Genomic DNA, 22,914 nt, shown 5'->3' with positions numbered 1-22,914 from the left:
GCTCATATTGAAGCTCAAAAGTCTCGACTCGTAAGTCACCTTGAAACAAGCACATTTGGACAAAGAGGTTGTTGTCCTGTCACATAATGTACCTTATGTCTGCCAAATTGGTTACTTGATTAAATGGTGCCAGGTGTTTGGGGTCACTTTGATCCTATCAGAAAGTTGCTTGTCGTATGGGAAGCCTTTTATTTATTTACTGCTATATAAACATGTTTACATGTTCCCAGATGTGCAAGCCATGATGTTTTTGAAGCATGGTGGTGAAAATCACGCAAACGGAGCATGGTGGGGTTGGGAGAAGAACCAACAGGGTCAACATACACGCACCGTCTGAACTTCAGTAGCTGCTGAGGAGCAGTGTTAAAGTAGTGTGTGAGGATGGATTACAAGATCCCTTGCAATAAATGTTATGATGGAAAACTAATCTCCATTTTTGTCTTTGGAACAAATAACTAATCAGTTGTCCACGGCTTCATTTTGAAATGTCTTTCTACATAGCTTTTATACATCATAAGCCACATGTATTCCACAAATGATATCAGATCAAAGTTTTGGTCTTGACTCAACAGAAGAGTTTATGGCAGTAAGTTTCAGCATTTTCTCTCTAGACTTCATTTTGATCATATTATTACTATTGATCTACATAGACGTCTAATTACAAAATGTTTGCAGGCTTAGGTTGATATTAAGAATGTTTAATTCATAGTCACATAAAGTTTGGGGTTGAAACCATAGTGTTCATCAATAATGTGGAGCAAAGGTTCTTGCTTGAGCTCCAAATCCTAGACTCCTCCCACATTCTCTAACTGTGCTGAACAACAAGGCTCCTCACTGTTGTAGGCTCCTCACTCATCAAGCCTTTTACACTCATGGCAGGGTCTAATAGTAATTTGATTCAAGTCCCCAAACCTTCTGTGTACCGGCAGTGTGTGCTCAGGCCTCTTTGGCTTCAGGTCTTAGCAGGTAGAGAACCACACTCGGGGAGTTTCGGTTGGCTAGGACAAGAATAAGTTAAATGCTGAGAGATTTCTCTAAATTCAGCCTCTAGAATACATTGTTGCACTGGTTGCACCAGTGCGCCTAACTTTTGTTCTTGGGTGCACCGGCACAAAAGTTTGGTGCTCCCAGTTTTTTGACCACATTACATTTAACTCAGCAGTGAAACTTTAACAAGCAATCTGTCTGAAAACCAGAACTTAAACTCTAAGGAAGCGTAGTATTAAAGGGGCCATACCATGATCTTCTGAAGCCATTCAGACTAAACTACATCCATATGTATATTAATAGATTACCTTTGGAACACTAAGAAACAAATTATTAATGAAAAATGAGTCATTTTTGTGGACCGTTTTAATACCCGGAAGTTAAACGACTCAATCTCTGAGGCTCCGCCTTTTACTCCTTGTTGGTCCCGCTCATTTCTTGACGTCATCCTTGAGCCTGCCCATAGACCGTCAATGAGCCTATGTGCAATGTGCTCGTAAACGAACGACCCACGGACTATTTTTAAAGATGGATCTGCAGATTGTGGAGCTTTACAGTCTTGATCTGATCCAGAAGACACATTGAAAAGTTGTATTTACACTCACGGAAATTAACACTTCATGTGGCATCCCTCATTTATGTCGTTATCATGCAGCCACACTCTTTCACAGTTAACCAAATCATACAAGACCGTCTATACGTGAGGAGCAACACGCTCTGACATTTAATCCACTTTGATACATGCCGTCATCTGTGAAGTGGCGATCACAGATAAAGAGTTGCTGGTGGGTCTGTCACGCTCCTGAAGATGAAATCCAAGCACTTCTGATGTGCTGGATCTTCTTCTGGAAGTTTAAACAAACACCTAAACCTCTAATCATCAAATTGAAGTGGTGGACATGACTACAAAACAATACAGTCATCCTTCATTTTGTAGAGGTTCATCTTTTGTGATCTTGTTGTTTGGTGAATTTGTCGGCGCATATTTTCCTTCTTTTTTTACACCACTTTTTTTCCTTCATTTTATCAGCTCCAAGTATTGTCATTCATTCTCCTCTACAGTACAACTTGGGTTCAGTTTGGTAAATCTACATGAATCTTTGCTTGTGAGCAGATCTTGGATTTTATTCTATGCCTGTCTACGTCTGGGAAGTTTTGTTTATTTTTATGCTGGTCCTCATATCTTGTTTATAAATCATGTGCACATGATTAATTGGATAATGTGGCACAAATGGGAAAACCTCTAGGACTACATTCAGTCCAGGCTCAGAAATGCAACTTTGAAATTCCAATGACAAATCTGTGGAAACGGGCGCATATCCGCGTTTCAGGCCTCCGTGTGTAAAGCTGTCACTTTCACGTGTTGCTGGTCCGGTTTTAACGTCTGTTTGTGTATGTTTTTGCTATGTGCAAAACATGCAGTGATTGAACACACATGGAAAGTTAAACCAGTTGAGCTTCTGGTTAGAGCTGCCACGATTAGTCGACTAAATGATGACTAATCAACTATTTAAATAGTCGATAAGTCGTTACTTTAAATTATATGGAGTCAGACTGTAGTAATGTTGAACAAAGTTGTGAGTGTTTGGCACCAAAAGAATGTACTTTTTAAAAAATATGAGTCATTTTGCGTGTGCAAAATGTCCTTGATTGGATCAAAGATCAGATTAAGATAGAACTGTGCACATTGTCCCTGTAAAACTTTATCCGATTGTAACAAACATTTCCATGCGCCACACCTTTGATTGAATAAATCATTTTGATGTGTAGAAGTGTCTAAAATGCTGGAAATTATTGTAGAAGAAGAAATAGCTAGTTGCGTTATAAACAAAGATCATGTATAGAGCGAGATGATCCTCTGAGCATGTTTTCATTATTATTAATAATATTTTTAAGTGACTGTTCTCTCATAACTTTCAAAATCTGTGCAGCAATCTGGATCTTGGCTGCATCTAAGTATGTGATAGCATCAACCTAATAACATCAGCCTTTATTTTGTCTGGATTGAAGTTGAAACATAAATTCACATGAATATATATATATATATTTTTGTACACTGTTTCTCAGGACTGTTTGGAGTGCCCGCACATACCGTCGTGAAGGCGCTCGGAGAAACAGTTCTACCTGAAGACATGGTTTTCCTGAGTCTGGCGGGTCTCTCCTGCAGAGCAGCCGGACAGACTTTGGTCTGAAACACACATCGTTGCAATTCCCCCCATTATTTTAATAATCGACTAATCACTGATTATTTTTTCCGATTAGTCGACTAATCAGGTCATTCGCAAACTGGATGTAAAACACACATCTTAACCAATATTGGCTTATAAAATAAATAAATAAAAAATAGAAATAAAAAAGTGGACCCTTCTGCACACAGTCTACATTCATTACCACATCAACAATCTTCAAAAAAATCTGGCGACAGAATGAAATCTTGCAGATTCTGCCGATGCTTCCCCTTTGCACGGTGGCATTTGTATTTGTGTATTTGTAGCGTTAGATACATTTAAATCCTTTTTGTTGTTTATTTTACAGTTATTTACAGAAAAGTAGCATTTAACTTTATTAGTTAATGCTATCATTTAATCAGAATAACTGCATAAATGGCCCACTTTTTTTGTTTTTCTTCGTTTAAAAACAGTTTTTTGCAGAAACGTTTCTTTTCTGCCACGCATCAAAGATGTTAATCCGAACAGCTTGTTCCTGGCTTTTCAGATCTGCTCTTTTCTGTTCTGTGCTCTTTAATGGCCCCTGAGGCCTATCACACATCATTAGTGATCAAAGGTCATGATCTAGAAAAGCAGCACAGTAGTCGAAGGTCCAATAACACAATGTCGTTTTTGAAAAACAGGAAAATCTCAAAAAGACAAAGGAATCCAAACCATGAGTTTGTCCTCACACTTAACAAGAAAAAAGTTATGTGCACCGGTTCAACCAGTGCAAATATTTAGTCTAGAGCCCTGTAGAGATGAGAGGTTTTGTCTTCTAAGCCCCACTCCAGTCATTTTTCATCTGTTGTAAAATCATTCCCAGTGCTCTTTTAATTATGAGGAAATTTCAAATATTATGATGAAGCCGCTTGCAGACAAAATCCAAAAAGCGATAATTGAGTTTATCAGAAACTCACCACTGAGTTGTGGACAGGACTGTTAGTGTGCAAGTAATCCTCAGCTGATATCCCATCATCCTTTTGTTTACTTTCTCCCGCTATCTTACAGCCACTCACAACCTCAACCTAACAGCAGATCAACAAAAATGTCGAGCAATATCATTTCTATCCAGTCGTACAGTATAGATCCAGATTCCAGCTCTGATGAGGAAACCAAAGACGTTCATAGATCTGTTTGTCAGTAAGTGAATGATCAGAATGTAGCGGAGCAGGGAGACTTTAGCCCCTAATGGCAGGTGCTGCATCACACCACAACTCAAATACTCAAAAACGCTTTTTTTCTTTTACATGTGTCCTCCATCATGAGAAGAATGCTACAAGAACATGTTAAACACCAAAAACAGGATTTTCTATGGATTAGGTCAGAGGTCTGCAACCTTGAACAGTAAAATATCCATTTGGGTTCAATTTCTACTGATCAAAACGCACAAGGAGTCGTACAGTCTTACTTTAGTCTTTAAGATATTTTAATTTGCATTCATGAACTTCTTTTTTTCAAGATAAATATGAAATATGTCTTTGGCACAAATAAAAGCAAACATATAAAAACAACCTAGCTCTGGACAGCTAGTAACCAATGTTGTGCATCATAGAGATAATATGTGCTTTTAACTCATAAAAGATCAAACTTTTTACCAAAGTTTTTCTTTGCATCTAAAATCTGTTCATTCTGAGGTAGAGTTGATCAAACATGACGTCTACAGGTCAACAGGATGTAAAAACCTACATAGTTTATCATCTATGTGAACCTCAGACATCGATTTATACATTTAACTAATCTAAATTAAATAAATGATCATTAAGTAATCATTACTTTAAAATTTTTACATTTTCTTTTTTTTGTTTTTTTCTCCTCTTTGTCATCAACAGTCTTACTCTGCTGGGTTTTGTTATTTTAGTTTGGATCTTGGTAGTCTTAGTTTTCAGGCTTTGTTTATTTGTTTTCTTTATGTAGTTTTGGTTAGTCAGACATTATCAGGAGCTGCTGACTCTGACGGTCGACATGTCTGGGTCAGCAGTCTCCATGAATTATTTTATGTTTGGAGCCACTATGGAGAGATAAAAGAGACACGTAGATCTTTAGCTGCAGGTTGGAGACTGCTGGTTTAGGATTTTATGTCATCATATTTTAGGGCTGCTTGGGGTGTAGTGGTTAGCATACACAGTTGGGTCCCTTCTATGTTGAGTTTGCATGTTCTCGTCCTGCAGAGGTGTGTTTTCTCTGGGCACTCCTCCCACACTCCACACTTTACCTTACTCTCCCAACCTCTTTCATTGTTGTTCCAGTTCAAAAAAGCAATGAAAAAAAATCCATCCCAATGCCATTAGATAAACTCCCAGTTGCCCCGATAGTCCCAGCAGGTGTCTCTGTGCAGCGAGCACTGTCTTTGGCTGACTGCAGCTGGGTAGGCTGAAGCTTCCCTTTAACTCTGAACAGTGAAAAGACAAACAAAATGCAGATGGTTCCACATTTTCACATTATTAGTTTCATATGATCTTTGCTTGACAATAATGTCATGAATAAAAAAATAAAACATGTTCATCTTTTACAAAGGAGCAGAAGTTGAAATATCATTTACCTATTCATCTTTTTGAAACCATGTGCCAGTGACTAAAAAAAGGATTCAGACATTTTTCTAAGTTCAAACTAGGCCTCCAGAAGAAGCTGAAAATGTACCGCCATGACGGCATCAGGCCAGTGTGATATGCATACGCTAAAGGAGGCATAAACGGCGATAAGTTGTCTCCAGTTGCAGAAATGCTAAACTATCTCTTTGCAGTTTGAAGAAACGGATCAAATAAAACCCTTTATGCCTTAAACCAATGGTATGGAGCTCTTCATGTCATTGACCAATCACTGGAGCCCTCTAATGCTCGATTGTTACCTTCTAAACTGTGCGGGAGTATAAAAAAAAAAAAAAAATAACTTTCCTTTTTTTACTGACACGCATTATCACAGGTAATGCTATATATCTAGTTTATAATAATAGTTAAAAGTTATGGTTTTAAAGTTTTCAAAATGTAGTTTTAGAGTGTTCAATAAATGTTTATCCTGTTCGACCTCAGGTGTGTTTTAGATTTCTGCCTCCTGTGTGGTTGAGTTTGACACCTCTGATCTACACGAACTGTGAGTTTTGTGACCCGTTCCAAAACAAAAGCCAAAGATCATTAGAACTGATCTCTCAGCCTCCATAATCGTAGTGTTACTTCAATATGTTACTTTAAAACAAATCTAAAGCAAATCATATATTGAAATGTCATTTTTAGCATTGAATTGTAAATGACATGCTGCATGGCAAAATTCAACATTGAATTGTAAATCGAAAAAAAAAATCATTTGAATTATTGCACCAAAAACCCATGACAATTAAAAATGCAAATGATCTGCTGGCTTTCATTCAAAATGTTGAGTTTGAAAGTGAATTTGAATTGTAGCTTTTCATATTGAAGTCTAAATTGCATAATGTATTTTCAAATTGTGTGATCAAATTGAAAATTGAATCTTCAAATGAGAAATACAAATTACATTGAATTATGGGTGAGAAAATGATATCTGAATCTTGAAATGATATTTGAGTATTTATGTATTCAAATCAGGGAGAATCAGGAGCAGACAAAAAATACAGTTGGAAAAATCTTGTAAATGTGAAGGAAGACCCATAATGGCAGGTCAAAACCCCCCTGCTCCGCTCCATGCTGATCATCCACCTGCTGTCAAATAGATCCATGAACGTCTTTATTTTCCTGGTCTGAGCTGGAATCTGGATCTAAACTGTACAACTAGATAGAAATAGAAATTGTGACTTGCTTTTTTTTTAACTCTGCATCTCCTTTTATGATAGATGTTTTTGCAGGTATTGGAATAATCCGTCTTTGTAGGTGTTGTATAAATTGGCATTGAGAGAGGAGACAAATGAGTTCATAAAGAACACATTTTGTTTCACAGTTGTTGCTTGAAAAAAGCTTTTTGTATAATTCTTTTTGTGTTTTTTGGTTTTGGTAGGAGCCATTTGAGGATGGTTTTGCAAACGGCGATGAGCTGACACCGGCTGAGGAGGCTGCCGCTAAGGAAGCAGCTGAACCTAAAGGAGTGGTCAAGTTTGGCTGGATTAAAGGGGTTCTGGTGAGTTTTGTTTTTCTGTTTTACCATCTTTTTTTCTGAAATGTTTTGCCTACTCTGAAGGAAAAGGTCATTTGGTCCAATTGAGCAACTGTGATAAGTCACTAATCTGTTTCTGGATAGTAAAAGCATTACATCAGCTAAATGTGGAGGGAGATGACATCCTATAAGATCTGAATTAATAAAATCTATTAATCGATTTCAATCAATTTAAGCTTAATAGATCAATAATTGATTCATAAAAAATCTATTTAGCACAAAGTTAAAGTCTGCTAGCTTGATGCTAACGTTTAATGGAATTCCCCATAGGACGGCTAATGCTAACGCTCTGTCGACCTAAACATACATTGCTGATTAAATGAACATTTTTATAAACTCACAGGCATGAATTTTACAAACTATTTCAAGGAAATGTTTCTTAAAGTAACCATTTGTGGTCTAAAACATCGTTTTTTCCTCATTATTTCTTCTTCTTCTGGTATAAGATGTAATCCTATAGTGTGATCTCCACCTAGTGTCCAAACAGAAACGTCCTCCAGGAGAAGCAGAACAATGTTTACAATGTTAATGATCTGAACATTTTAGTTAGAACTTCTCCTTTAGAGAATCCATGTAACAACGGGTGATATTAACAATCTCATTATTTCACTGATACATTTACAGTATGTGAACTGGATCAGATTAATATCAATATATTCAGATCATATAGTAGATTATTAATGTATTTCTGAACAAATGTGTATAAATCTGTTAACTCAAAATTTAATTGAACCTAAAAATAAAATAAAAATCAGAATCGAATCGATTCTGGATCTTGTGAATCGAATCGTTTCTGGAAATTATAATCCACCCAGCCCTACAGCCCATGCAAACAATCATAGTACATGTACAATAACAACTGCTTGAACAGATTATAAGTTCAGTTTGCAAAGCCACAACCCAGACAATAAAAAACATTCTTTTAGCATCCATGCTAAAAGTCTGCACCTCGTTAAGATGAGGAGAAACTATTTAACACCAAAGCCTGAGATCAACTTAAAACTACCTCACATAGTTGTGGCATTTGAGATTTGTTCACCAGTAGTACAAAGTATTTTCCATCTTTCACAGTACAAGAAGCCATCTGCTTGAAGTGCCTACAACCTGAAACTTTCAGATGTTGATTCCATGTCAGCTGTTATTTCTGAGCTTTTTGATATAAACCACCAGATGGCCTTCAGTGCAGCTGAACACTCCACTTAAACTTCCTTCAATTAACTTTGGAAAAAAATGCTTTTACATTTCACATTATTGCTGTAGGTATCACTGGGTAACTCACGATATCGATTATATCACGATACTGCGATAATAGGTATTTATATTGATATTTTCCACACCCCTACTGGCAACTAGAAAAAAGAACTAAAAAACATCAAAAGAAGAAAACTTTCTCAAAACATCAAACTATTGTACTTTAATGTAAAGGAGGTACGCAAAAGACCCCAAAATATATAAGGACTAAACTCATCCAGAATCTGCCTTCTTAGTTTGGAGAAGATCTGTATGTTTTGTGTGTGCTCTTAATTGCAAGTTTTTTTTAATGATTCCTTTATCAAGGAAACTTTGCATGTGGTTTGTAGTCTCATATATTCTTTGCAATAAACTGTACAGTCTGAACACAAACACCTCTGAGTCTCAACTGGTTGTTTTTTCCAGGTTCGCTGCATGTTAAACATTTGGGGGGTAATGCTCTTCATTCGCATGACCTGGATTGTAGGTCAAGCTGGGATTGGTAAGTAGGTTTTAAAAAATTCCATTATTTAAAGAAAAAAATGGCAGTGTGTTCAGTCTGTGAAAGAGACCTCAAACATTTTCTTTTTTTGTTTCTTTCACTAATGTATAGTGTTTAGATTAACCTCAACCTTAATTTTTGTTCATTTTTTTGTGAATTTGCTTTTTTTTTGTCTTTTCAGTTCAATGTCATTGATTTCCACTCCAGTCACCAGAGAATAATTTTCCTAATGCATTTGCATATGATTCCTGATCAGTTGTAAATTATCTTTCACCAGTTGTATTTAGCTAACTCTTCTAGGCCTGCACCACATGAGAAAATCTGCGTTATGCGATATCTGTGTTTAAAACTGTGATGTTGGTGTGACTTGTGATAAATGGACAAATAGTAAAACATAAAAACATTTCCTTTTCACAGTGACAGTTTACGTAAGTCTTGTGCTATCCTAGGCATGTGTACATGTGAGACATGTGAACTGGGGACAGCACACGGAACTGTTTAAATCAAGGATTTTTGTATCTTCACTGGTATCTGTGGCAGACATTCAGGCCATAAGCTCCCTACACGTGGATATAACAATTCTACATGACACACTCAACTTATAATGAACTGTGACGCTGTGGGACCTCTGGTGGCGCCCGCTGTGCAGCGCTGAGGGCAGCCAGATCCTGCCAAAAGATGCTTTTAATTTGAAAAAACTGTTTCCATTGCAGTTTTTATGTCCATTTTGATACGGCTCAAACACCACCTTATCTTAACACAGAAACGTTTTCCTAAAATGTTTATGCATTAAATATTGGTTTAATGCATTAAGGGCTTATTTTGATTTGTTACTTCAAACTCCAAAGAGATAGTTTGCATTTGTTCTGCCAGAGACGACTTATCGCTCTTTATGCCTCCTTTTACAACATGCACACTACACTGGTCTGAAACCGCCATGACGGAAAGTTTTTGGTTTATTATCCAGGCCTACTGTGTACTAAGATAAATTTGATATTCATTTGATCTTAACATGATCTTAAAAATAATGTTTTCTTTTTAGGTTTCAACTGTATCGAATGCCAAAGAAGCTTGTTTAGCATACAACTATAAAAGTAGAAAAGTTGTATTACCTGCAATAATGCTAGTGTGAATGCTTTTTGCTGGAAGTAATTTGCTAAAAACTGGACATTTAGTTAAAGAACTATAAAAGAGTGCTAAAGTTGACTTAAATTTCTGAAGAGTTTGAATTAAAATTGTTTAAAAATCCCTAATTCATGCCAATTTAGCCAAAATATTTAGTGTGTTGCTTAAATATGAGCTAAACTCCAAATTAGCCCAAAACGCCTCAGTAGATGCCAAATTAGCCAAAAAAGTTAGCTTGTAGCTTAAATACTAGCTAAACTCCAAAATAGCCTATAATTCCTCAATAAACTAAATTAGTCAAAAATGTTAGCCTGTTGCTAAAATATGAGGTACACTCCAAGTTATCATTAAAAAACCCTCACTAGATGGAAAATTGTGACAAAAAGCTAACACATTGCTTTAATGTTACAGACCTCTTCTTCAACAACTGTTGTGTGAGGAGTCTCTATATGAATTTGTATTTATGTATTATTTTTCTGACTTTCAGCTTTCTCCTGTCTGATTGTCCTCATGGCTACCGTGGTCACTACCATTACCGGTCTCTCCACTTCAGCCATCGCCACCAATGGATTTGTTCGAGGAGGTATGCATGAAACTCTTCTCCAGAATGAGGATGGAGCTGTAGAGGAAGGGTCATTAGCTTATTTCTCCAGCAGAGTTAAATGAGCTGACCATCTTACCATAACACGAGAGCGAGCACAGATTCCTGAGGAGTGTGTTGAAGAAGGAGACACTCATCAGGTTTTAACAAGAAGATATATTGACAAATTCTCAACACTAACGATGGTTCATGTAAATGTGCAGACACACTCAATCTGCACATTTGCTCCTTGGAGTTTGTTTTCGAGAAGAAGAAACCTTAAAGCTTTAATATCCACTTCATGACCACTTTTACTTTAGTTTAAATCTCCATGTTTTTTTACTTATTTTTCTTATAAAAAAAATAAAGTGTGCCCATGTGTCGAAGTGTCCTTGGGCAAGACACTGAACCCCAAATTGCCTCCGATGGAAGGTTGGCGCCATCAGTTAGACAGCAGAGCTGCCATCAGTGTGTGAATGGATCTGTGACTGTGAAGCGCGTTGGGCCTTCAAAGGAAGGTAGAAAACACTATACAGGTATACACCATTTACCATACGCCATTTATTTTGTACATTTTTGCCAATTTTTGTTTGCTCTGTGGTCTAGTGGTAGAGTGTCTGCCCGGAGACTGGAAGGTTGTGAGTTCAAATCCAGGCTGAGTCATATTAAAGATTCTAAAAACGGACCCAGTGCCTCCCTTGACACTCAGCATTAAGGGGTTGGATTGGGGGGGTTCAACCACCTGTGTCTGCAGCTCACCCCTCCCCCAGGGAAAGGGTCAAATGCGGAAAACAAATTTCACACACCCAGGTGTGTGACAACAAATGGGACTTTAACTTTAAAGAAAATGAGTTCAAAACCCTGAACATTTTTTAATGTGTGTGACAAATAGAGCTGCCACAAACAATTATTTATTAGTCGACTAATTACTGATTATTTTTTATGATTAGTCGACTAATAGGGTCATGCGCCTCTGTCCTTCATTAGTTTCTGTGATTAAAATAGGATTAAATCAAATGAGAGAGAGATCAGAATACACTTTCCATCAAACTTGTTTTGACAGGTGACCTTTGACTCTACACCATCCATCAAACTCGAGATGAATAAACAATTTAATATCAATTTTATATATAAAGGGGTCAAAGGTCGCCTGTCAAATTGAGTTTGATGGAAAGTATATTCCTGATCTCTCTAATGAGGTCGGCATCTGAAACAAGGAACTTTTTTTCACAAAAGATAAAGTTTTGGTCTCACTGACTCAAATAATGAAAAAAGGTGCTGAGCGCTCACAACTTTGTTCAACTTTACTACACTCTGACTCCAGATAATATAGAGTAATGACTAATCGACTATTAAATTAATCGTCAACTTTTTTTAACAGTCGATTAGTCAACTAATCGTGGCAGCCCTCGTGAGAAAATGTCAGACTTGATCATGGACACACACTGATGGGACAGCTGTTCTCTTCCTGGAAGAAATTTGAGTGTCTCTTCTGTCTAACTATAGAAAGTTTTATAATGAAGGTCACACGATGAAAACTCAGCCATGCAACAATGCTAATTTGATGTTCCTAGGTTAAAAAACATAGTTGATGCTATACACTTTGTTATATTTGTTTGCCTTCCCCCCCCCCCCAATTTCATCAGATCTGATGGTTTTCAAAGATTCTTTGTTCTTAAATATCAGCTTTTATAGAGAATTTTTTTTTTCTTTGTATATGTCTCCAAACAAAAACACTTGACTCTCTGTTCTTTCATTTAGTTTATTTGAAAGTATACTTTTTCTGGCAAGATTTTCTCAAAAGTTACAGAAGAGAACTGAAAAAATATGTCTAAAACTTGTGTTTGTGGAGTCCAAACCAAGACAGGAAAAAAAATCAGATTTCATTTCGCCACACTTGAAACTTTTGCAGTTGGAAAAAAAAATGAGGGAACTATTGTCACATATATCTTAAATAGTTTATAGTTGTAACCTTTTGATGTAATTTCAAAACAAAAGTGAAAACCTGGGGAACAAAAAAGTTGAAGGATTTCCTCAATTAAACAAATCAAGATAAAATATGGTTAGAAATGTGAATTTATGATTCTTAAACCCTTTTCCCAGTAACAATAAAACAATTTTTTTAATCATTTGTTTATCCAGGTGGAGCATATTACTTGATTTCCCGGAGTTTAGGGCCAGAGTTCGGAGGCTCAATCGGTCTGATCTTTGCCTTTGCTAACGCTGTGGCTGTTGCCATGTATGTGGTGGGCTTTGCTGAAACGGTTGTAGAACTTCTCAAAGTAAGTGTCTCTTCCTGCTCTGCATAGTTGACTGCTAAACTCAAAATATTTGACTGTATTAAACAAATTGTTGTTTTTGCTTTAGGGTGCCGATGCTCTCATGACAAATGAGATCAATGATATCCGGATCATTGGCACCATCACAGTAATTGTTCTTCTGGGCATTTCTGTGGCAGGAATGGAATGGGAGGCCAAGGTAAAAACTGTCTAATCTCTGACACTTTCAGTTAACTCGACCTGTCTAGTCCAAAGATCAGTTATGATGCCTTCACACCGAATGCGATTCGCGCAGCAAATTTGTGTACTCTGCTTCCGTTTTATTAAATGGCGAATTCGCTGCTGAATGTTCGTCCAAAAATGTGTTCATTAAACTACATTTTTTACATTTTAAAACCGTAACTTTTTAACATAATTATGAACTAGATATACAGCATTACCTCAATAATGCTAGTGTGAATGCTGTAAGCTAAATTTGACTGCTGAAGATACTGAAATTGATAGTTAAAACACTGAAGTTGATAACTAAAAACGCTGAAGCTGATTTCTGAAATCACTCAAGCTAATAGCCAGCTAAAATATTTTCTAAGAGCCAAACTAGCCTAAAAAAAGTAAAAAAAAAACTTAGGTTAGCCAAAACAGCTAGCATGTAGCCGAACAGAATAGGAAAACTTCAAAATATCTCAAAAAACTGAAAAAGTCTAAATTAGCCAAAACAACTAGCGTGTAAATGTTAGCCTAACTCCAAAACAGCCTATAGTAGAAACGCCTAAATTAGCCAAAAACAGCTAGCATGTAGCTGAAATTATAGCTAAACTCCAAAATATCCTTAAAAATCTTAGTAAATGCCAAAGTAGTCAAAAAAGCTAACAGAATGACAATTTTAAAAACTTTAAAACTGCAACTTTTTAGCATTACCTTGAATTATAAAAAGGCAGGAATATTATTCCAGAATAAATCAATTTAAACCTTAAATGACTTTCAATATTTTACTCTGCATAAAATATATGTTTTGTCAAATTTATAGAAATAAGCACAAGATAACATCGGGCAATTATTAACAATAAGATAACATTGTCTTGAGGGCCGGATAGAATTATCTGGAGGGCCGGATCCGGCCCCCGGGCCTTGACTTGGACACGTGCTTTAGAAGGTGGCACAATTCAGAACAAGTTGACTTGACTGTCTTGGTGAAAAAGCATTTATTCATGTTATGTTCCTCCCTCAGGCCCAGATTTTCCTGCTCGTTGTTCTGATCACAGCAATTATCAACTACTTCATTGGATCCTTCATTTCTGTTGAATCAAAGAAATCTATGGGATTCTTTGGCTACGACGGTACTACCCAAGGCTAACACTTCACATCATTTTAAGTTTGTACACAAATCTATAAGTTGATTTCTGTTCTTATTATGACAGCTTCCATCATGTGGGAGAACATGGGTCCGGACTTTCGAGAAGAGACTTTTTTCTCTGTGTTTGCCATCTTCTTCCCTGCAGCCACCGGCATTCTAGCCGGTGCTAACATTTCAGGAGATCTTGCAGTAAGTAAATGGCAACCAAGTAACGTTTGGCTTCTACGGTACATGTTACTTGACTAAATATGAAGTTTTTGATTGGAACGGCTTTATATTTCAGTAAATATGACTTCCTAATGCAGCAAATTCAACAAATGACCATTTTCAGTTCCGTAAAAACTTTCAGATATTGTGGAACTCTGTTGTGCAAAATAATATACAAGTATACATCATTTACCAAGCATGGCAAAAATATTTGGGGTTACATGGGTCAAGATGATAACTCATTATCCGATTTTGGCAGTTTTCTGTTGAAGGAGGGATTTGCTTGTTTAAATGATTCCTTGGAAAATCTGATAACCCAAGAAATTACAAATTGATTGGATATGCTATTATAAAGTAAATAGTCTGATTTAAATGCACCCATGTAAACAACCCAAAAGAAGAGCGGCCTCTTTGAGGATGAGTGCATTTACTCATCATGTTTGGTGATCATTTCCTACAGGATCCACAGATGGCCATACCCAAAGGAACTCTTCTGGCCATTTTAATCACAGGAATCGTCTACCTGGGGGTTGCTGTTTCAACAGGTGTTGTAGTACCTTATGTTTGTCAACAAGTTCATTTCATTCCTTTTATTATTAATATTAACGTAAGTATCACTTAACTGGCTCCAGGCTCCTGTATTTTGCGAGATGCGACTGGAAATGACACCCATCGCCTCTCTTCTCCGTTCATGGACAACTGCACCGACGTTTCATGCAAGTTGGGCTTTGACTTTTCCAGCTGCAAGGCAGGAAATGAGCCATGCAGATATGGGCTTCACAATGACTTCCAGGTATGGTACAGTGAAGTAAACATTGAGGGCTGAGAAGTTTCACTGGAACCATTTAACAGCTTTCCCTGGATAACATCTTTGACTTAGGCAATGAGCCTGGTTTCTGGTTTTGGACCCATTATCTCTGCTGGAATCTTCTCTGCTACGCTGTCCTCAGCTCTGGCCTCCTTAGTGAGCGCTCCCAAAGTCTTTCAGGTAAGAAGCAGCCTGAGCTCTGACACATCTCGCAATTTAAACGCCTGCAAACCGCAAAACTGTTTTCTGGCAGGCTCTGTGTAAGGACAACATCTACCCGGGTATCGGAATTTTCGCCAAAGGCTACGGCAAGAACAATGAGCCACTGCGAGGCTACATCCTGACCTTTGGAATTGCTCTGGCCTTCATCCTTATTGGTGAAGAAGCACACTTGCAATTGTTGCAGTTTTTTCTCACTGACATTTTGTTCATTAACACGAGCGAACTGTAGTTGAGTGTTGAATGCTGTTTTCACATGTTGTTCTGCGTTTTTTCTTGCAGCTGAACTGAACACTATTGCTCCAATCATCTCAAATTTCTTCCTGGCATCCTACGCTCTGATCAACTTCTCAGTGTTTCACGCTTCTCTGGCTAACTCACCAGGTAAGATCAAAGCTCAGAGACAGGTGGACCTGAACATGGACACAAACATTTTACTGTTAAAAACTGTGTGTGTGTATAAAGTTTGGGCACTTCAGGTAAAAAGTAACAATATTGTGCCTAAAGAAGCCAAGGAAAGATAGAAAAATCCTCTAAATCAGGGGTGTTGAACGCAATCACACAACGGGCCAAATCCAAAACACATCTTGGATCACGGGCCGAACAGGATTTACTAAACACTCTAAAACTACATTTTTAAAACTTTAAAACAATAGCTTTTAACATAATTATGAACTAGATATATAGCATTACCTGCAGTAATGCTAGAGCGAATGCTGTAAGATGAATTTGGCCAAACAAAAAAAATGTAGGTTAGAAAAAACAGCCAGCATGTAGCTGAAATATTAGCTAAACTCCAAAAATAGCCTGAAAAATTCTTATTAAATAAGAAAAAACTTTCAATATAAGAAAAATAACTCAATATTTTACTCTCCATAAAATATTTTTTTTCAAAATGATAGAAGTTAGAAATGAGCACAAGATAGCATCAGACCATTAATAACTTGACTTTGACATGTGCTCTAAAGGCATCAGATTACAGAAGATACATTCTTTTAAAATGTCAAATAAGACTTTATTTTCCATCATTTATCCTTTTAAAATAACAGAAAACGTTGATGATGTTTGCAAAAGTTCAGGAAACCTGAAAAATGGAAAGTAAGCCCCGCCCCCTTTGGAAAAGCTGAGACCTGACAGTGTCATGGATTGTTCTCTATCATTGTTTACAAAGAGGTCATTTCAGTCTCAAAGATTTTAAATAATCTGAGTCATGTGACCTTGCTGAACCAATCAGCATCATGGGGTCCTCCAGCAGCTGTCTAGAAGACTGAAACTGAAAATAGTTGATGCTCACAAAGCAGGAGAAGGCTATGAGAAGAGAGCAAAGTGTGTTCAGATGGCAATATCCTCTGTTTGGAATGTCATTACGGAATGACAGTCAACAGGAAGAGTGGAAATTAAAGCAAGGAAGAGCAAGAACAATCTCACACAAGCAGCTCCAGGATTGTGAGAAAGTCCAAACCCGGGTTTGACTGCAAGATCCTCCAGAAAGACCTGCAGACTCTGGAGGTGTGCTGCACTGTTCTGCTGTCGACAGATACCTGGACACACGTGTTTACAAAACTATGCAGTCACTTAAAAATAAATAAAATAAAATCATGTTTAGAAGATCATCTCGCTCTTACTGCAGCTTTGTTGGTTTACAACAGAACTTCTTCCAGTGTTTCCGGTATTTTAGAAAGTTCTGCACATGTCAAAATGATTCATTCTGATTGAAAGTACGGCGTATGTAAATGTTCAATCCAATCGGATGAAGTGTTTCAGGCCCATGTATACAGTTCTATTCTTGTGTTTTGTTCATTGGTGTATATAGATTAGAGTAGAATTCCATGTTTTTTGCTTTTTGTGTGGTGCTTTAAGAGTACATTAGTGGGGAAGCAGCATTTTATAAATCAATATGGATTAATTGAGTTTTTGTACACAGAAATGTGATCATACATTCCATTATAAAACCTGTTTCTTTCTTGTTAAAATGTCCAACAATTGTAAGAATTACACTCACACTTGTAAATGATATTGAACGCTGGAGCTAAAAACTGCATCATTTAGTGCCTAAATGTGACTTTTGTTATTGATTTTCTGTGATTTTTTTTTTTCTTTTTCTTTTAATTTTATTTTTGAGCAGAACTACAGGTACAGATTCTCTTTCTGGTTCTAACTCCTCTAGCAGGTCATATGGACTTAAATGGTACATATAATGTAGCCAGCAGAAATGGAGCCTTGCTGAAGGATTTGATATTTGAAGAAACACAAATAATAGTTACCACTGCAACATGTAAAACTCCTCCATGAGCTAAAGAAGTGTACCGTTTATGTCCTGTGGTTTGGTCTAGACCGGTCACTGGTAACCTAGTACTCCAATTAAGCCCCATTGCTAAAATCCTGCTAGTCTAGACTGTGTTACATTGTAAACAATTGTGGTCATTAGGAATTGATATCTGGTCTTTGTTCAACGACAGGCTGCTAACAGTCATACCTTAACCCAACTGTTTCCCTCACTGCTGCAATAACGCATCTACATCTTTTAACAGTGACATCTGATACATGTAATGAAAAGACTATAGAACTGTTTTCTGTCTTTAAAGCCCCACTCCAACTTTATTTTCTTCTACTGTGAAATTGTTCCCGGTGGTATTTTAAGTATGATTAGGCCATGTAGTTTTTAGCCAAAATCTAAAAACTGTTGTTTTTTAAGCCATGTTCATCAGAAATTTGCCTCGAGGTTGTGAGCAGGACTGTTGGGAACCCTACATTGATATTCAGCATTCTTTGTTTACACTCTCCCGCTGGCGTTCAAGCTAACATCAGCGTAGCAAAAAAACGTTGAGTAATACCACAGCTGTCCAGCTGTACAGAGCTGAGCCAGATTCCAGCTCAGACGAGGACATAAAGATGTTCGTGGATCTCTGTCATCAGAATGGAGCGGAGCAGGGAGGCTTTAGTCCACACACAGCAGTCACTGAACTTTTAAACCGCGGGTTTTCATCTGCTCCTCATCCAGCACAATGTGAATGAAGAAATACTCAGTTTTAATCTTAAATAGTTTTTATATGTCCTGCATCAAGAGCAAAGGCTACAAGAACATGTTAAAAACACAGTTTCAGTTGGAGTGGGTCTTTAAATATTCTACCGTTGTGTACGATGATGCGCCTCTTCCTTTATCAGAAGTACTGGTATTCATTTTTATGTATAACTCTCCTTGTGCACCATGTGACCATCTCCAGATGTGTTAGGCGTTCTTCATACATTTACTCTCTGTCGTCATCACATGACTCCTGAATTGCTCTTGCAGGGTGGCGTCCCAGCTTCACGTACTACAACATGTGGGTCTCTCTTGCTGGAGCAGTCCTGTGCTGTGTGGTGATGTTTGTCATCAACTGGTGGGCTGCCCTCCTCACCAATGTCATAGTCTTAGGTCTCTACATCTATGTCAGCTACAAAAAACCAAGTGAGTAATGACTTCACATCTAGAAATGATTTCAGTAAATAACTCCTTTACACTATGCAAATAAGATGCCTGGAGTTGTTTGACAGCAGCTGGCTGACATGAACTGGACAATGAATTGATGGTAATGCAGTTTATTTAAAGATAAAAAAATATGACTGACGTTTATGGTTTGTAAAATAAGTAAAAGGTTTTTTGACTAACTAAAAGACAACAGAAATGATCAACTGCATCACTCTAAGTCTCAGGTCAAGGGTCAGCAACCTTTAAGAGTAAAAGAGCTGTTTTCTACTGATCAAAACCTAGAAGGAGTTGTATAGTCTTACTTTAGCACTTAAGAAATTTGGATTTAAATTCATGACCATCTTTTTTTAAATAATAAATTTAATAAATACTGCTTAAGCCATCCTTACTTTAAAAAAATGCTGTTTTCTATTTTTTCCCTTTTTTTGTTATTTTTCTCCTCTTTGTCCTCAGCAGTCTTACTCTGCTGGGTTTTGTTATTTTAGTTTGGATCTTGGTAGTCTTAGTTTGCAGGCTTTGTTTATTTGTTTTCTTTAGTTATTTTTGGTTAAGAGGAGCTGCTGACTCTGACGGTCGACATGTCTGGATCAGCAGTCTCCATGAATTATGTTATGTTTGGAACCACCATGGAGAGATAGAAGAGACACATGTGGATCTGGAGCTGCAGGTTGCAGACCTCTGGTCTCAGACCATACTGAGAATTTTGATATTCTGCACCAGAGCCGTTTTTGGCCACATTTCTTAAAAGCTGATTTCTTTTTAAGTTAACATGTGGGTTAATCCAAGTTATTGTCCTTGTTCTTTACTTTTTCATTTCATCTACAGCTCTGTCCCTCTCACTCATTCATATCATCAGCGGTTCCACTGGGGTCCATTAATTAAGAAGACCCTGTTTCCGAACCTGCAGTCTTCACTGCATGTACTTTACCTTTCAGATGTGAACTGGGGCTCATCTACTCAAGCTCTCACCTACCACCAGGCCCTGACCCACACACTTCACCTGAGCGGAGTGGAGGACCACATCAAGAACTTCAGGTAGGAGTCTTCAGCAACATCATGCTGATCTGATTCCTTAAATCTTTTTTCTGCAATCGCATGAAACACCTGCTTTTTAACAACCTTTTTTAAATGCTGCTTTGGAGAAACTTAAATATCTTTAAGTTTCTCAGTCAAATCTCTGTCAGTATAAATTGTATTATAGTAGTTCTTCCTGCAGAAAATATATATATATATTTTCAAAAAATATATTTATTCTTTAAAAATAAGTTTGGAAACTGCAAGATTTTTCCAGTAAAAGCAGAAACTAAATCATTGTCAAACATTCACATTTATGTAACTTCTTCGCCCCACTTGAATTTAAAATGACTTTTTTAAGTAGGAAAGGAAAAGGGAAAATATCTGAATCTAATCAAAAGAGATATGATTGAAACAATGTGAACGGCTATTCTGTTCAGTCTTCCAAAAGGTTTGGTTTCCAAACTCCAACCTTTGTTTTTGAGGACTGACTTGTGACTGTGCAACTTTTGACTGTTTCCATGGAAGGAGCTAATCAAGAGATTAAAAGATCTGATGATCCGTCCAGAATGACTCCTGCTCTCCTCAAAGCTTCTTTGCGTCTCTTTCCATCTCTTCCAGTAAATCCTGTTGCTTAAACCGTTTGCTTTGATGTGAGCCACTCTTTTCTTCGTGTGTGTTGGAGGGAAAAGGTCAGAGGAAACTATGTCAGTAAATTGGACTGATGAAGCTGTAATTGTGTGATCATAGACCCCAGTGTCTGGTGATGACCGGCTACCCTAACTCCAGACCTGCCCTCCTGGATCTGGTGCACACCTTCACCAAGAACGTTGGCTTGATGGTCTGTGGTCATGTTCGCACGGTGAGGACTTCCTGATTTTTTTATCTTCTTCTATAGTGCTAACTCACATTATTTTATAAGGAAGTAAAGCTCCTCGTTTGTTAGAGCTGTGTTCTTTTGTGCGTTTTTCTTTTTCTTATTTAGCCCGGCCCCCCTCTTTTTACATGACCATTTTTAGAGGGAATTTTTTTAGTAGCTTAAACCACATGTATAAAGTATTTAAAGTCCCACTCTGATCATACTGGATCTGTTTTAAAGCATTTCCAGTGGTCTTTTAATTATGATCATGATCTTTTTAGAAAAAAAGAAATAATAATAATAAAAACGGTGAGCAATTTCAGATGAATCCATCCAGATCCAGATTCCAGCTCAGACGAGGAAAACAAAGACGTTCATGGATCTGTCTGACAGTGGATGTATTAGAATGTGGTGGAACAGGGAGACTTTGGTCCGCCCATTTCACATGCCATCACAAATGCATACTTTTTCAAACTGCATGTTTTTATTTGAATAGAGTAAATACTTTAATCCAGTTTTAATCTGAAGTTATTTTATATATGTGCTCTATCATGAGAAAAACACTACATGAACATGTTAAAAACCCAAATTTCATTGAAGTGGATCTTTAAAGGGTAACCAAACAGGACAGTTTGAGGCTGACTCCACTCTCGGACCAGATTTGAAACATGCAAAACAGGGGGCGGGGCTATGGGAAGGCGGGCTGAGTGGAGGAGGTGTGGTCTGGATTTGATTGACAGTGAGTTACGGAATCTTTTTAGTATTGCCTCAATGAAAATAAAATAAAATAAATACATAAAAATCATAATGTTCGGGAGGCCCAAGCAGGCCGCCTCCCCATCCCACAGCCGTTCTTTGTCGCTCAGCCAGATTTCCAAGCTAGCTATTAAGCAAGTTCTGATGTTGTCGGCGTAGCAGAGCGACCTCCACCGCTCTTGAGTGAGCTCCGCCGTTTTCAGGGTCACGGGGTGAGCTCCACCGCTCTTGGCATTGATTGGGAAAGCCAAGGTAGTTGATTAGCTCCGCCAATCGCCGTCGCAGGGAGAGCTCAAACCGTGGCGTGGTGAGCTTCAACTCTCGAGCGTGTCGGGGCTTTTATACTGGAGCTCATAGCATGATGACGAGAAAATTCTTGGACTTACATCAGATGACCGATCACAAAATTAAATTGTAATACCTCATTTCAACCTGTAGGGGGCAGCACACAGACGGTCTCTTTCAGGAATTAAAGAAGTTTATTATAAATTCGGTGAACAAACCTTTGTGCGGGTACAGCTAAGAAAAAAAAAAAATAGGCGCACCAGTACAACCAGTGCAACATTTTAGTCTAGAGCCCTGAAATGTGACTTAGCTTAATGAGTTAGACGAGTCTTTATAAATAAGGGGAAACGCCCCTAAAGCGTGTTGCCTTCACAGCGTCAGTTGAAGTGGTTTTGATCACACTGGGTTTGGTAGCTGTCCCTACTGGATGCTGATTGTCTGAAAATGGTTGTGGTTTCAATTATCTTTTTTCTCGTCTCCGTTTAGCTTTGCAATTAAAAGTGCAGTCAAAACAACTGTGTTCCAGCTGCATATTCAGTGTTAATTACCTTAAAAAAAGCTCTCGCTGGGCATAAATGTGCCCTTTAAAAAGCCATGCTGGAGGGATGAATGCCTGCTGTGTTCAGGGCTGACTGGCAGTAGCTCTGGGAGCAAGTCTTCAACCGGTGGGCTCAGACCTGCTCTCCTGGTGTGGCCCTCCATTAGGTCTAATAGGGCTGGGAATCACTGGGTACCTCACGATACGATACGATACGCGATACATGGCTCACGATATCGATAATATCACGATACTGCGAAAATTGGTAAAAACCCTCTCTAATAACTACCATTATATAGAACATGTTTTGGGGGGGAAATATATCCCCATTTATCTTTTTTACCTTAGACACGATCATACTAAACAACTTTTC

General features: G+C 37.7%; 1 protein-coding gene across 2 annotated transcripts in view; it reads left to right on the top strand.

The window, feature by feature from the left end:
- The window catches only part of slc12a2 (solute carrier family 12 member 2), a 56,764-nt gene that overhangs the window by 10,148 nt on the left and 23,702 nt on the right, over positions 1–22,914 (top strand). For both annotated transcript variants that reach the window (XM_024268500.2, XM_024268499.2), the window contains exons 2-16: positions 7,161–7,280; positions 8,973–9,048; positions 10,661–10,756; positions 12,896–13,035; positions 13,121–13,231; positions 14,261–14,369; positions 14,451–14,575; positions 15,054–15,138; positions 15,226–15,386; positions 15,474–15,581; positions 15,655–15,778; positions 15,903–16,004; positions 18,913–19,068; positions 20,025–20,124; positions 20,854–20,965. In XM_024268500.2, coding sequence (XP_024124268.1) covers positions 7,161–7,280; positions 8,973–9,048; positions 10,661–10,756; positions 12,896–13,035; positions 13,121–13,231; positions 14,261–14,369; positions 14,451–14,575; positions 15,054–15,138; positions 15,226–15,386; positions 15,474–15,581; positions 15,655–15,778; positions 15,903–16,004; positions 18,913–19,068; positions 20,025–20,124; positions 20,854–20,965 — 1,725 coding nt within the window. The remainder of the gene's footprint in view (positions 1–7,160; positions 7,281–8,972; positions 9,049–10,660; positions 10,757–12,895; positions 13,036–13,120; positions 13,232–14,260; positions 14,370–14,450; positions 14,576–15,053; positions 15,139–15,225; positions 15,387–15,473; positions 15,582–15,654; positions 15,779–15,902; positions 16,005–18,912; positions 19,069–20,024; positions 20,125–20,853; positions 20,966–22,914) is intronic.

This window comes from Oryzias melastigma, linkage group LG12 (assembly GCF_002922805.2).
Source record: "Oryzias melastigma strain HK-1 linkage group LG12, ASM292280v2, whole genome shotgun sequence".
Taxonomy (NCBI): domain Eukaryota; kingdom Metazoa; phylum Chordata; class Actinopteri; order Beloniformes; family Adrianichthyidae; genus Oryzias; species Oryzias melastigma.
Note: the sequence above shows the minus strand (reverse complement) of the source record. Positions and strands in the feature narration are given on the sequence as shown.